Here is a 16,153-nt window from a genome sequence, read left to right as displayed (position 1 = left end):
GTAGTAGACCTTACAGTGAAACGCTGAATACAACAGGTGTAGTAGACCTCACAGTGAAACGCCGAATACAACAGGTGTAGTAGACCTTACAGTGAACCGCTGAATACAACAGGTGTAGTAGACCTCACAGTGAAATGCTGAATACAACAGGTGTAGTAGACCTTACAGTGAAATGCTGAATACAACAGGTGTAGTAGACCTTACAGTGAAACGCTGAATACAACAGGTGTAGTAGACCTTACAGTGAAACGCTGAATACAACAGGTGTAGTAGACCTTACAGTGAAACGCTGAATACAACAGGTGTAGTAGACCTTACAGTGAAACGCTGAATACAACAGGTGTAGTAGACCTTACAGTGAAACGCCGAATACAACAGGTGTAGTAGACCTTACAGTGAAACGCCGAATACAACAGGTGTAGTAGACCTTACAGTGAAACGCCGAATACAACAGGTGTAGTAGACCTTACAGTGAAACGCCGAATACAACAGGTGTAGTAGACCTTACAGTGAACCGCTGAATAAAACAGGTGTAGTAGACCTCACAGTGAAACGCCGAATACAACAGGTGTAGTAGACCTTACAGTGAAACGCTGAATACAACAGGTGTAGTAGACCTTACAGTGAAACGCTGAATACAACAGGTGTAGTAGACCTTACAGTGAAACGCTGAATACAACAGGTGTAGTAGACCTTACAGTGAAACGCTGAATACAACAGGTGTAGTAGACCTTACAGTGAAACGCTGAATACAACAGGTGTAGTAGACCTTACAGTGAAACGCTGAATACAACAGGTGTAGTAGACCTTACAGTGAAACGCCGAATACAACAGGTGTAGTAGACCTTACAGTGAAACGCCGAATACAACAGGTGTAGTAGACCCCACAGTGAAATGCTGAATACAACAGGTGTAGTAGACCTTACAGTGAAATGCTGAATACAATAGGTGTAGTAGACCTTACAGTGAAATGCTGAATACAACAGGTGTAGTAGACCTTACAGTGAAACGCTGAATACAACAGGTGTAGGTAGACCTCACAGTGAAATGCTGAATACAACAGGTGTAGTAGACCTTACAGTGAAATGGTGAATACAACAGGTGTAGTAGACCTTACAGTGAACCGCTGAATACAACAGGTGTAGTAGACCTTACAGTGAACCGCTGAATAAAACAGGTGTAGTAGACCTCACAGTGAAATGCTGAATACAACAGGTGTAGTAGACCTTACAGTGAAACGCTGAATACAACAGGTGTAGTAGACCTTACAGTGAAACGCTGAATACAACAGGTGTAGTAGACCTTACAGTTAAACGCTGAATACAACAGGTGTAGTAGACCTTACAGTGAAACGCTGAATACAACAGGTGTAGTAGACCTTACAGTGAAACGCTGAATACAACAGGTGTAGTAGACCTTACAGTGAAACGCTGAATACAACAGGTGTAGTAGACCTTACAGTGAAACGCTGAATACAACAGGTGTAGTAGACCTTACAGTGAAACGCTGAATACAACAGGTGTAGTAGACCTTACAGTGAAACGCTGAATACAACAGGTGTAGTAGACCTTACAGTGAAACGCTGAATACAACAGGTGTAGTAGACCTTACAGTGAAACGCTGAATACAACAGGTGTAGTAGACCTTACAGTGAAACGCTGAATACAACAGGTGTAGTAGACCTTACAGTGAAACGCCGAATACAACAGGTGTAGTAGACCTTACAGTGAAACGCCGAATACAACAGGTGTAGTAGACCCCACAGTGAAATGCTGAATACAACAGGTGTAGTAGACCTTACAGTGAAATGCTGAATACAATAGGTGTAGTAGACCTTACAGTGAAATGCTGAATACAACAGGTGTAGTAGACCTTACAGTGAAACGCTGAATACAACAGGTGTAGGTAGACCTCACAGTGAAATAATGAATACAACAGGTGTAGTAGACCTTACAGTGAAATGCTGAATACAACAGGTGTAGTAGACCTTACAGTGAACCGCTGAATACAACAGGTGTAGTAGACCTTACAGTGAACCGCTGAATAAAACAGGTGTAGTAGACCTGACAGTGAAATGCTGAATACAACAGGTGTAGTAGACCTTACAGTGAAACGCTGAATACAACAGGTGTAGTAGACCTTACAGTGAAACGCTGAATACAACAGGTGTAGTAGACCTTACAGTTAAACGCTGAATACAACAGGTGTAGTAGACCTTACAGTGAAACGCTGAATACAACAGGTGTAGTAGACCTTACAGTGAAACGCTGAATACAACAGGTGTAGTAGACCTTACAGTGAAACGCTGAATACAACAGGTGTAGTAGACCTTACAGTGAAACGCTGAATACAACAGGTGTAGTAGACCTTACAGTGAAACGCTGAATACAACAGGTGTAGTAGACCTTACAGTGAACCGCTGAATACAACAGGTGTAGTAGACCTTTCAGTGAAACACTGAATACAACAGGTGTAGTAGACCTTACAGTGAAACGCTGAATACAACAGGTGTAGTAGACCTTACAGTGAAACGCCGAATACAACAGGTGTAGTAGACCTTACAGTGAAACGCCGAATACAACAGGTGTAGTAGACCTTACAGTGAACCGCTGAATACAACAGGTGTAGTAGACCTCACAGTGAAATGCTGAATACAACAGGTGTAGTAGACCTTACAGTGAAACGCTGAATACAACAGGTGTAGTAGACCTTACAGTGAAACGCTGAATACAACAGGTGTAGTAGACCTTACAGTGAAACGCTGAATACAACAGGTGTAGTAGACCTTACAGTGAAACGCTGAATACAACAGGTGTAGTAGACCTTACAGTGAAACGCTGAATACAACAGGTGTAGTAGACCTCACAGTGAAACGCCGAATACAACAGGTGTAGTAGACCTTACAGTGAACCGCTGAATACAACAGGTGTAGTAGACCTCACAGTGAAATGCTGAATACAACAGGTGTAGTAGACCTTACAGTGAAATGCTGAATACAACAGGTGTAGTAGACCTTACAGTGAAATGCTGAATACAACAGGTGTAGTAGACCTTACAGTGAAACGCTGAATACAACAGGTGTAGTAGACCTTACAGTGAAACGCTGAATACAACAGGTGTAGTAGACCTTACAGTGAAACGCTGAATACAACAGGTGTAGTAGACCTTACAGTGAAACGCTGAATACAACAGGTGTAGTAGACCTTACAGTGAAACGCCGAATACAACAGGTGTAGTAGACCTTACAGTGAAACGCCGAATACAACAGGTGTAGTAGACCTTACAGTGAAACGCTGAATACAACAGGTGTAGTAGACCTCACAGTGAAACGCTGAATACAACAGGTGTAGTAGACCTCACAGTGAAACGCCGAATACAACAGGTGTAGTAGACCTTACAGTGAATCGCCGAATACAACAGGTGTAGTAGACCTTACAGTGAAACGCCGAATACAACAGGTGTAGTAGACCTTATAGTGAAACGCCGAATACAACAGGTGTAGTAGACCTTACAGTGAAACGCCGAATACAACAGGTGTAGTAGACCTTACAGTGAAACGCCGAATACAACAGGTGTAGTAGACCTTACAGTGAAACGCTGAATACAACAGGTGTAGTAGACCTCACAGTGAAACGCTGAATACAACAGGTGTAGTAGACCTCACAGTGAAATGCTGAATACAACAGGTGTAGTAGACCTTACAGTGAAACGCTGAATACAACAGGTGTAGTATTTTGCCCTACGTTTTACCCACACACACACCTGCATACACACACAACCCACCCAGCTATACTGATGAATATGTGTTAGTGGTGGTAATACAGCGGGTGATGTATTATGTGTTAGTGGTGGTAATACAGCGGGTGATGTATAATGTGTTAGTGGTGGTTATACAGCGGGTGATGTATTATGTGTTAGTGGTGGTAATAAAGCGGGTGATGTATTATGTGTTAGTGGAGGTAATACAGCGGGTGATGTATTATGTGTTAGTGGTGGTAATACAGCGGGTGATGTATTATGTGTTAGTGGTGGTAATACAGCGGGTGATGTATTATGTGTTAGTGGTGGTAATACAGCGGGTGATGTATTATGTGTTAGTGGTGGTAATACAGCGGGTGATGTATTATGTGTTAGTGGTGGTAATACAGCGGGTGATGTATTATGTGTTAGTGGTGGTCATACAGCGGGTGATGTATTATGTGTTAGTGGTGGTCATACAGCGGGTGATGTATTATGTGTTAGTGGTGGTAATACAGCGGGTGATGTATTATGTGTTAGTGGTGGTAATACAGCGGGTGATGTATTATGTGCTAGTGGTGGTAATACAGCGGGTGATGTATTATGTGTTAGTGGTGGTAATACAGCGGGTGATGTATTATGTGTTAGTGGTGGTAATACAGCGGGTGATGTATTATGTGTTAGTGGTGGTAATACAGCGGGTGATGTATTATGTGTTAGTGGTGGTAATACAGCGGGTGATGTATTATGTGTTAGTGGTGGTTATACAGCGGGTGATGTATTATGTGTTAGTGGTGGTAATACAGCGGGTGATGTATTATGTGTTAGTGGTGGTTATACAGCGGGTGATGTATTATGTGTTAGTGGTGGTAATACAGCGGGTGATGTATTATGTGTTAGTGGTGGTAATACAGCGGGTGATGTATTATGTGTTAGTGGTGGTAATACAGCGGGTGATGTATTATGTGTTAGTGGTGGTAATACAGCGGGTGATGTATTATGTGTTAGTGGTGGTAATACAGCGGGTGATGTATTATGTGTGGACTTGTTATTGGCTTTGAGTTGGTTCTTCACGGGTGAGAAAGGAGGCACCTTAAAGGACACGCAAATACCATTTTCTGAAGTCTATTGTCCCGAATTCTGATGGGAATTGTACTGAAAAACACTGTGACTAAGAAACAGAGGATATTTTGAACGTTTTTAAATATTTAGTCTGAGTAAAGGTGAAGAAAGGGGGAGAGCTGAGGTTCATCTACACACAGGAACCAAAGCAGCGTTCTTGCCCTTCTTTTATTTCCTGTAACCTTTAACCTCTGTGTTGACCTCTGTCCTGACTTCCTGCTGAGGCGGATCAGCCTCACTAGAAAGGCCAGAGGGTGAAAGGTGAATGTAATAAGTAATACAGATATTTCTGACGGAGTGTATTGCTGCTTTAATTTGATTTAGTTTCTCTCTCTAAGGGTTTTATCTATCCACCTCCATCTACTTCCCTGTACCTCCATCTACCTCCATCTACCTCCCTGTACCTCTATCTACCTCCCTGTACCTCTATCTACCATCTACCTCCCTGTACCTCTATCTACCTCTATCTGGTCCCGTGTGGCTCAGTTGGTAGAGCATGGCGCTTGCAACGCCAGGGTTGTGGGTTCATTCCCCACGGGGGGACCAGGATGAATATGTATGAACTTTCCAATTTGTAAGTCGCTCTGGATAAGACCTTACAGTGAAGACCTTACAGAGGGTCAGGCAGGTAGAGGGTCAGGGAGGTAGAGGGCCAGGCAGGTAGAGTGTCAGGGAGGTAGAGGGCCAGGGAGGTAGAGGGTCAGGGAGGTACCAGGGAGTTAGAGGGCCAGGGAGTTAGAGGGTCAGGGAGGTAAAGGGTCAGGGAGGTAGAGGGTCAGGGAGGTAGAGGGTCAGGGAGTTAGAGGGCCAGGGAGGTAGAGGGTCAGGGAGGTAGAGGGTCAGGGAGGTAGAGGGCCAGGGAGGTAAAGGGTCAGGGAGGTAAAGGGTCAGGGAGGTAGAGGGGCAGGGAGGTAGAGTGTCAGGGAGGTAGAGGGTCAGGGAGGTACCAGGGAGTTAGAGGGTCAGGGGGGTAGAGGGCCAGGGAGGTACCAGGGAGTTAGAGGGTCAGGGAGGTACCAGGGAGTTAGAGGGTCAGGGAGGTAAAGGGTCAGGGAGGTAGAGGGTCAGGGAGGTAGAGGGTCAGGGAGGTAGAGGGTCAGGGAGGTAAAGGGTCAGGGAGGTAGAGGGCCAGGGAGGTAAAGGGTCAGGGAGGTAGAGGACCAGGGAGGTAGAAGGTCAGGGAGGTAAAGGGTCAGGGAGGTAGAGGGTCAGGGAGGTACCAGGGAGTTAGAGGGTCAGGGAGGTAGAGGGTCAGGGAGGTAGAGGGTCAGGGAGGTAGAGGGCCAGGGAGGTAGAGGGTCAGGGAGGTAGAGGTCCAGGGAGGTAGAGGTCCAGGGAGGTAGAGGTCCAGGGAGTTAGAAGGTCAGGGAGGTAGAGGACCAGGGAGGTTGATGGTCAGGTTGCTGGAGGGTCAGATATTTAGATGGAGGTAGATGGTAGATGGAGGTACAGGGAGGTAAGATGGAGGTAGATTGAGGTAGATGGAGGTAGATAAGGTACAGGGAGGTAGATGGAGGTAGATAGAGGTACAGGGAAGTAGATGGAGGTACAGGGAGGTAGATGGAGGTAGATAGAGGTACAGGGAAGTAGATGGAGGTAGATATAGGTACAGGGAAGTAGATGGAGGTAGATAGAGGTACAGGGAAGTAGATGGATGTAGATAGAGGTACAGGGAAGCAGATGGAGGTAGATATAGGTACAGGGAGGTAGATGGAGGTAGATAGAGGTACAGGGAAGTAGATGGAGGTAGATAGAGGTAGATGGAGGTAGATAGAGGTACATGGAAGTAGGTGGAGGTAGATAGAGGTACAGGGAAGCAGATGGAGGTACAGGGAAGTAGATGGAGGTAGATAGAGGTACAGGGAAGTAGATGGAGGTAGAGGTACAGGGAAGTAGATGGAGGTAGATAGAGGTACAGGGAAGTAGATGGAGGTAGATGGAGGTACAGGGAAGTAGATGGAGGTAGATAGAGGTACAGGGAAGTAGATGGAGGTAGAGGTACAGGGAGGTAGATAGAGGTACAGGGAAGTAGATGGATGTAGATAGAGGTACAGGGAAGCAGATGGAGGTAGATATAGGTACAGGGAGGTAGATGGAGGTAGATAGAGGTACAGGGAAGTAGATGGAGGTAGATAGAGGTACAGGGAAGTAGATGGAGATGGAGGTAGAGGTACAGGGAAGTAGATGGAGGTAGATAGAGGTACAGGGAGGTAGATGGAGGTAGATAGAGGTACAGGGAAGCAGATGGAGGTAGATAGAGGTACAGGGAGGTAGATGGAGGTAGATAGAGGTACATGGAAGTAGGTGGAGGTAGATAGAGGTACAGGGAAGTAGATGGAGGTAGATGGAGGTACAGGGAAGTAGATGGAGGTAGATAGAGGAACAGGGAAGTAGATGGAGGTAGAGGTACAGGGAAGTAGATGGAGGTAGATGGAGGTACAGGGAAGTAGATGGAGGTAGATAGAGGTACAGGGAAGTAGATGGAGGTAGATATAGGTACAGGGAGGTAGATGGAGGTAGATAGAGGTACATATTTACATTTACATCTACCTCCATCTACTTCCCTGTACCTCCATCTACCTCCATCTACTTCCCTGTACCTCTACCTCCATCTACTTCCCTGTACCTCTATCTACCTCCATCTACTTCCCTGTACCTCCATCTACCTCCATCTACTTCCCTGTACCTCTATCTACCTCCATCTACTTCCCTGTACCTCTACCTCCATCTACTTCCCTGTACCTCTATCTACCTCCATCTACTTCCCTGTACCTCCATCTGCTTCCCTGTACCTCTATCTACCTCCACCTACTTCCATGTACCTCTATCTACCTCCATCTACCTCCCTGTACCTCTATCTACCTCCATCTGCTTCCCTGTACCTCTATCTACCTCCATCTACCTCCCTGTACCTCTATCTACCTCCATCTGCTTCCCTGTACCTCTATCTACATCCATCTACTTCCCTGTACCTCTATCTACCTCCATCTACTTCCCTGTACCTATATCTACCTCCATCTACTTCCCTGTACCTCTATCTACCTCCATCTACCTCCCTGTACCTCCATCTACTTCCCTGTACCTCTATCTACCTCCATCTACCTCCCTGTACCTTATCTACCTCCATCTACTTCCCTGTACCTCAATCTACCTCCATCTTACCTCCCTGTACCTCCATCTACCATCTACCTCCATCTAAATATCTGACCCTCTACCAACCTGACCATCAACCTCCCTGGTCCTCTACCTCCCTGACCTTCTAACTCCCTGGTCCTCTACCTCCCTGGACCTCTACCTCCCTGGACCTCTACCTCCCTGACCCTCTACCTCCCTGACCCTTTACCTCCCTGACCCTCTAACTCCCTGGTACCTCCCTGACCCTCTACCTGCCTGGCCCTCTACCTCCCTGGTACCTCCCTGACCCTCTACCTCCCTGACCCTTTACCTCCCTGACCCTCTAACTCCCTGGTACCTCCCTGACCCTCTACCTCCCTGACCCTTTACCTCCCTGACCTTCTAACTCCCTGGTCCTCTACCTCCCTGACCCTTTACCTCCCTGGCCCTCTACCTCCCTGACCCTTTACCTCCCTGGCCCTCTACCTCCCTGACCCTCTACCTCCCTGACCCTCTACCTCCCTGACCCTCTACCTCCCTGACCCTTTACCTCCCTGACCCTTTACCTCCCTGACCCTCTAACTCCCTGGTACCTCCCTGACCCTCTAACTCCCTGGTACCTCCCTGGCCCTCTACCCCCCTGACCCTCTAACTCCCTGGTACCTCCCTGACCCTCTACCTCCCTGGCCCTCTACCTCCCTGGCCCTCTACCTCCCTGACCCTTTACCTCCCTGACCCTCTACCTCCCTGACCCTTTACCTCCCTGGCCCTCTACCTCCCTGACCCTCTACCTCCCTGACCCTCTACCTCCCTGGCCCTCTAACTCCCTGACCCTCTACCTCCCTGACCCTCTACCTCCCTGACCCTTTACCTCCCTGACCCTCTAACTCCCTGGCCCTCTAACTCCCTGGTACCTCCCTGACCCTCTACCTCCCTGGCCCTCTACCTCCCTGACACTCTACCTGCCTGGCCCTCTACCTCCCTGACCCTCTACCTCCCTGGCCCTCTACCTCCCTGGCCCTCTACCTCCCTGACCCTCTACCTCCCTAGCCCTCTACCTCCCTGGCCCTCTACCTCCCTGGCCCTCTACCTCCCTGGTACCTCCCTGGCCCTCTACCTCCCTGGCCCTCTACCTCCCTGACCCTCTACCTGCCTGGCCCTCTACCTCCCTGGCCCTCTACCTCCCTGGTACCTCCCTGGCCCTCTACCTCCCTGGTACCTCCCTGGCCCTCTACCTCCCTGGTCCCTCCCTGCCCCTCTACCTCCCTGACCCTCTACCTCCCTGACCCTCTACCTCCCTGACCCTCTACCTGCCTGGCCCTCTACCTCCCTGGCCCTCTACCTCCCTGGTACCTCCCTGGCCCTCTACCTCCCTGGCCCTCTACCTCCCTGGCCCTCTACCTCCCTGGTACCTCCCTGGCCCTCTACCTCCCTGGCCCTCTACCTCCCTGACCCTCTACCTGCCTGGCCCTCTACCTCCCTGACCCTCTACCTCCCTGGCCCTCTACCTCCCTGACCCTCTACCTCCCTGACCCTCTACCTCTGTGGTGAGATCGCCAACTATGATGGGGAAGTAAAAGTCAACTTGCAAAATAGTTTCAAAAGTGTTTTGTTATTTGTTTTAGACATTTTATATTAAGACTATTGGAAAATGTAATAATTAGTCATACAGTGAGTAATTTGTCTTAAATTCCTGTTTCCTAAACTGTTGTTTTGGTCTGTCTCCTCTCCAGGTTATGGTGATAGTGAACCGGGATCAATGTGAGCCTCACTCCTTCTAACCGGTTGAAGTAATGGTGTCCACTACGGCCTTGTCCCTCACCACTTCTACCTGAGACCTGAGTCCGAGCCAGCAACTTGCGTACATGGAAGCTATTGACTGCTTTTCTCTCAGGAGTGCAGCATGAGTCCTGAGACCGAGCACGTGAAGCCAGCATGGAGACATCTTGTCTGCTGATAAAAAATGGACGAGACAAAATGGACAGTGAAGGATGATCAGGTGAGAGACTCGTCTGGTTGGGAAAATTAGACTATCCCCCAGATATTGACTTCGGGACATCATCAAGGACCCTCCACTGAGACAGGCATGAGTTACATGTGTAATGTAAATGAAGAGATGTCAGATAAATGTGTGTTGGGAGGGGGGGGTCAACCTTGCCTGTAATTGATTTGGGATTGCCAATATTGTTTATTTACAGTAGCAGGTTGATTGTGGGGGTCTTCACACTGGAAAACATATGTAGTAATGTTGATTTGAAATAAATACATTGAGATACTGATTTGTCATTGGTATACCACTCAGGACGGTGCATGGCAAAGACAAACAGAGGACTGTTACGCTACTGTAAAAAGGGAATGGTAGAAATGTAAGATGAATCAGGTTCATGTTAACGTTAGCAGGATACATACTGTATATTTCTCTCTCCCTGTATGTCCTGGCAGTGTCTGTTTGTGCTAAGTTGAAGGTTCAAACGGTAAATTAAAATGGTAGACTCAACGTTGATATCTGTTGATAATACTGATGTCAGACTGCTGAAGGTACAAGGACAGCCAGTGTTGCCGTTTTATCGCGTGAAAAACGGACTTCCTGGTGTTTATAGAACATTGGTGGTGTGGAAATGTATGAGAGGAAACGTGTAGCTGAAACACTGCAGAGAAATGTTTTCAATTCCAACGACAACGAGGATGATTATGAGGACATGATGCATGAGATGTTTAATGATCAACAACTGATGCAATGTTGATCTCTGCACAACCTCGCTTCAGGGTCACTGCCTCCGGACGTTTTGCCTTGTCCAGCACATTTATTCAAATTAAACAGCCTAGTTTAGCCCCAGTGGAGGGGAGTTTTGGTACATGGTGGATGTCCGTTCTCCCGCTACCTGCTATGCCTTGTTAGAATGATGAATGAGAGACCAGTCTCTCATATCATCAAAACACAAAATTTGAGACGCATATTAAACCAGAGGTTGACCCCTCTCTGAGGATGGGGCTCACTATAAAACAGCACTTAGACAGCATTAACGCCCTAAGTGACATTCCTAAGGCAGAAGGATTTCATTTAGCTATAGGCTCTTTAAAGTGAGGTCACTCTGGCCTTGCAAGTTGGCTTATGTTTTGACCAGGGCCCAGGCACTCGGGAGGCAGTATGTTTTGACCAGGGCCCAGGCACTTGGAGGCAGTATGTTTTGACCAGGGCCCAGGCACTCGGGAGGCAGTATGTTTTGACCAGGGCCCAGGCACTCGGGAGGCAGTATGTTTTGAACAGGGCCCAGGCACTCAGGAGGCAGTATGTTTTGACCAGGGCCCAGGCACTCGGGAGGCAGTATGTTTTGACCAGGGCCCAGGCACCCGGGAGGCAGTATGTTTTGACCAGGGCCCAGGCACCCGGGAGGCAGCTGGAGAGCAGAGATAAGAGAGATATGAGAATATAATGAATGTCTTGCCTGTGGAAGGGGGCAGATTGTTCCCAACCTCTCAGAGGAACGCGTCTGTCTCCCAATATGTCTGTCTACTGTCTATTAAACCTTAAATAGTGCAGTTGTTCAACTTATCTTATTTTCTACACCTTGAGCAAATTCACAATTCCCCACAGGCTGTGGATGAGAGTTAAGGATGAGTGTTTCTGACCTGTGGCTGTGGATGAGTGTTATGGATGAGTGTCTCTGACCTGTGGCTGTGGATGAGTGTTAAGGATGAGTGTCTCTGAAATGTGGCTGTGGATGAGTGTTAAGGATGAGTGTCTCTGACCTGTGGCTGTGGATGAGTGTTATGGATGAGTGTCTCTGACCTGTGGCTGTGGATGAGTGTTATGGATGAGTGTCTCTGACCTGTGGCTGTGTGTTATGGATGAGTGTCTCTGACCTGTGGCTGTGGATGAGTGTTAAGGATGAGTGTCTCTGACCTGTGGCTGTGGATGAGTGTTATGGATGAGTGTCTCTGACCTGTGGCTGTGTGTTATGGATGAGTGTCTCTGACCTGTGGCTGTGGATGAGTGTTAAGGATGAGTGTCTCTGACCTGTGGCTGTGGATGAGTGTTATGGATGAGTGTCTCTGACCTGTGGCTGTGGATGAGTGTTATGGATGAGTGTCTCTGACCTGTGGCTGTGGATGAGTGTTAAGGATGAGTGTCTCTGACCTGTGGCTGTGGATGAGTGTTAAGGATGAGTGTATCTGACCTGTGGCTGTGGATGAGTGTTATGGATGAGTGTCTCTGACCTGTGGCTGTGGATGAGTGTTATGGATGAGTGTCTCTGACCTGTGGCTGTGTGTTATGGATGAGTGTCTCTGACCTGTGGCTGTGGATGAGTGTTAAGGATGAGTGTCTCTGACCTGTGGCTGTGGATGAGTGTTATGGATGAGTGTCTCTGACCTGTGGCTGTGTGTTATGGATGAGTGTCTCTGACCTGTGGCTGTGGATGAGTGTTAAGGATGAGTGTCTCTGACCTGTGGCTGTGGATGAGTGTTATGGATGAGTGTCTCTGACCTGTGGCTGTGGATGAGTGTTATGGATGAGTGTCTCTGACCTGTGGCTGTGGATGAGTGTTAAGGATGAGTGTCTCTGACCTGTGGCTGTGGATGAGTGTTAAGGATGAGTGTCTCTGACCTGTGGCTTTGGATGAGGTCTAGGGATAAGATATATGGATGATTGTCGGTTTGACATCTGACCTGTGGCTGTGGATGAGTGTTATAGATACCTGTGGCTGTGGATGAGTGCATTGAAGGCCAGTTATGGATGAGGGTTATAGACACCTGTGGATGAGTGGTATAGACACCGGTGGATGAGTGTTATAGATACCTGTGGATGAGCGTTATAGATACCTGTGACTGTGGATGCATTGAAGGCCAGTTATGGATGAGTGTTATGGAGGAGTATCCTCCTACCTGTGGCTGTGGATGAGTGTTATAGATACCTGTGGCTATGGATGAGTGCGTTGAAGGCCAGGCCGTCGGCCCAGCTGGAGGAGAAGTTGACCACATTGACGTGGGGATAGTCCTTGGTGGACTGGCGCACCCAGCTAAGCAGAATCTTCTCACTGTTGGTCTGCTGTAGGCCTGCCATCACATCCTTCATCACATCCTTTACCTGGAGAGAGAGAGAGAAAGAGAGAGAGAGAGAGAGAGAGAGAGAGAGAGAGAGAGAGAGAGAGAGAGAGAGAGAGAGAGAGAGAGAGAGAGAGAGAGAGAGAGAGAGAGAGTGTGTGTCAAGACAGAGAGAGTCAAGACAGAAACACAAATTTGCAAAGGACGCAAATACTCCAAATGTCAGACAGATGTCTGGAGACATGGAAACAAGGAGACTAATGTCCTCACCCTACAACCTTCCACCTAGACAGGCTTAACAATATGTATTGATTGAAGTACATGCTGATAGGTGTTGGGAGCTATTACCATTGAGGCAGGAACTTTCTGTTAAGTTAAAGCAACTTCTCTACACGTCCTGCAATAGTTTTAGGAAGAGTTTGGATTCACACACACATACACACACACACACACACACACACACACACACACACACACACACACACACACACACACACACACACACACACACACAGTCTTGTACAGCTAACCTTGTGGGGACATACAATTCAGTCCCATTCAAAATCCTATTTTCCCTAACCCCTAACCCTAAACCTAATCCTAACCCGTACTCTTACCCTAACCCTAACCCTAACCTTAACCCTAACCCTAACCCAAAAACCTAAACTTTATCCTAACCCTAAACCTAACCCTAGCTCCTAACCCTAACCCTACAACTAACCCTAGCTCCTAACCTTAATATTTAACTTAATTCTAACCCTAACACTAATTCTAACCTTAACCCTAAACCCCCTAGAAATAGCATTTGACCTTGTGGGGACTAACAAAATGTCCCCAGCTGGTCAACTTTTTGTTCGCTTACTATTCTTGTAGGGACTTCTGGTCCCCACAAGAATAGTTAAACACGTCCACACACACACACACACACACACACACAGTTAGCTATTTGAGTGACATTTCTGGAACATCTCTGCCCAGCTCTAGGGGAAAGGAGTGAAGAAGTGCACCACTGGTATGTCTGGTATAGCTGTATTACTGATGCATATCTCACCATCACCTATCCATCACCTATCATATCCACACACACCCACACCCACACACACACACACACACACACACAGACACAGACACAGACACAGACACAGACACAGACACAGACACAGACACAGACACACACACACACACACACACACACACACACACACACACACACACACAGACACACACACACACACACACACACACACACACACACACACACACACACACACACACACACACACACACAATATTCCAACTCAGACACAACTCTATCTCTCTTCTCTCTCTCTCTCTTTCTCTTTCTAAAAAGCTCTAGGGGAAAAGAGTGAAGAAGTGCATCAATAGCTTCCACTGGTATGTCTGGCAAAGCTGTAACTTATTACTGATGCATACCTTACCAACACCTATCCATCAGCTGTATATCCAACTCAGACACGTACCCAGTCAACCGGGAACATCCCCAGAACATTAGCTAAGATTCCCTTTAAGTTCTAGTTAGAGTTTATCTAACAATAGGATAACATTCCAAAAACATCCAGAGAATGTTTTTGATTAAATCTATGTTGGTCTAGAACTTTTTTAGGTGAAATATCCTTGGAATGTTCTCCTAACATTCACTAAAATGTTGTGCATTACATCTGTAACAGCCACCACATGTTGTACATTACATCTGTAACAGCCACCACATGTTTGTATGTTTGGGGTTTAGGGTGCAAAAAACACTCCCCTGATGTTACAAGGATGTTCCCAGAACACATTTCATCTGTTCTTTAAAGGTTCCCAGAATGTTTCATTAGGTTGTGGGAACAGTCTAGTGGAAAAATTGTGGGGACATCACAAAATACATATTCCCAAAACACAAAAACGGTACAATTGTGTGGATGATTCTACAATGTTTATTTTAGGGTGCAACAAAACATTCACCTGATGTTACAGGGATGTTCCCAGAACACATTTAATCTGTTCTTTAAAGGTTCCCAGAATGTTTCATTAGGTTGTGGGAACAGTCTAGTGGAAAAATTGTGGGGACATCACAAAATACATATTCCCAAAACACAAAAACGGTACAATTGTGTGGATGATTCTACAATGTTTATTTTAGGGTGCAACAAAACATTCACCTGATGTTACAGGGATGTTCCCAGAACACATTTCATCTGTTCTTTAAAGGTTCCCAGAATGTTTCATTAGGTTGTGGGAACATTGTGCGAACATGACAAGATATATTTCTGTCCAGTTGTGCTGACATTCAGATAATGTTTGTATCATGGTGAACAAAACATTCCTTTGATGTTGCCAGAATGTTGACAGAACAGCCTTTTTAAGTTCTTCAAACGTTGCCAGATGTCACGCCCTGACCTTAGAGATCCGTTTTATTTCTCTATTTGGTTAGGTCAGGGTGGGGTGGGGTGGGCATTCTAGGTTTTGTTTTCTAGGTTTCTGTATTTCTATGTTTTGGCCGGGTATGGTTCTCAATCAGGGACAGCTGTCTATCGTTGTCTCTGATTGAGAATCATACTTAGGCAGCCTTTTTTCCCACCTAATGTTGTGGGTAATTATTATTTTCTGTGTGTGTTTGTGTGCACCTCGGTTGCGTCACGTTCATTGCTGTTTACCTTTTTGTTTTGTTAAGGTTTTCACTCCGATTAAAAGATGTGGAACGACATGCACGCTGCGCCTTGGTTGATTTATGACAGGGAGTTTGAGGATAGCGAGCGCGACACCAGAACAGTTTCATTAGGTTGTGGGAACAGTCTGGGTACAAGAGATACAGTTCCTTCAGAAAGTACAGACTTATTCCCACATTGTGTCGCTGGCCTACACACGATACCCCATAACATCAACGTGGAATACTGGCCTACACACGACACCCCATAACATCAACGTGGAATACTGGCCTACACACGATACCCCATAACATCAACGTGGAATACTGGCCTACACACGACACCCCATAACATCAACGTGGAATACTGGCCTACACATGATACCCCATAACATCAACGTGGAATACTGGCCTATACACGACACCCCATAACATCAACGTGGAATACTGGCCTACACACGATGCCCCATAACATCAACGTGGAATACT

The 16,153-nt window shown here is 46.9% G+C and overlaps 1 protein-coding gene across 1 annotated transcript in view; it reads right to left on the bottom strand.

The window, feature by feature from the left end:
* LOC120042525 (dystrophin-like) overlaps window positions 1-16,153 on the bottom strand; it is a gene marked incomplete at its 5' end in the record, with an annotated part of 86,551 nt that overhangs the window by 46,101 nt on the left and 24,297 nt on the right. The window contains 1 exon segment of the mRNA XM_038987366.1: window positions 12,888-13,060. Coding sequence (XP_038843294.1) covers window positions 12,888-13,060 — 173 coding nt within the window.

This window comes from Salvelinus namaycush, unplaced genomic scaffold (genome assembly GCF_016432855.1).
Source record: "Salvelinus namaycush isolate Seneca unplaced genomic scaffold, SaNama_1.0 Scaffold706, whole genome shotgun sequence".
Classification (NCBI taxonomy): Eukaryota; Metazoa; Chordata; class Actinopteri; order Salmoniformes; family Salmonidae; genus Salvelinus; species Salvelinus namaycush.
Note: the sequence above shows the minus strand (reverse complement) of the source record. Positions and strands in the feature narration are given on the sequence as shown.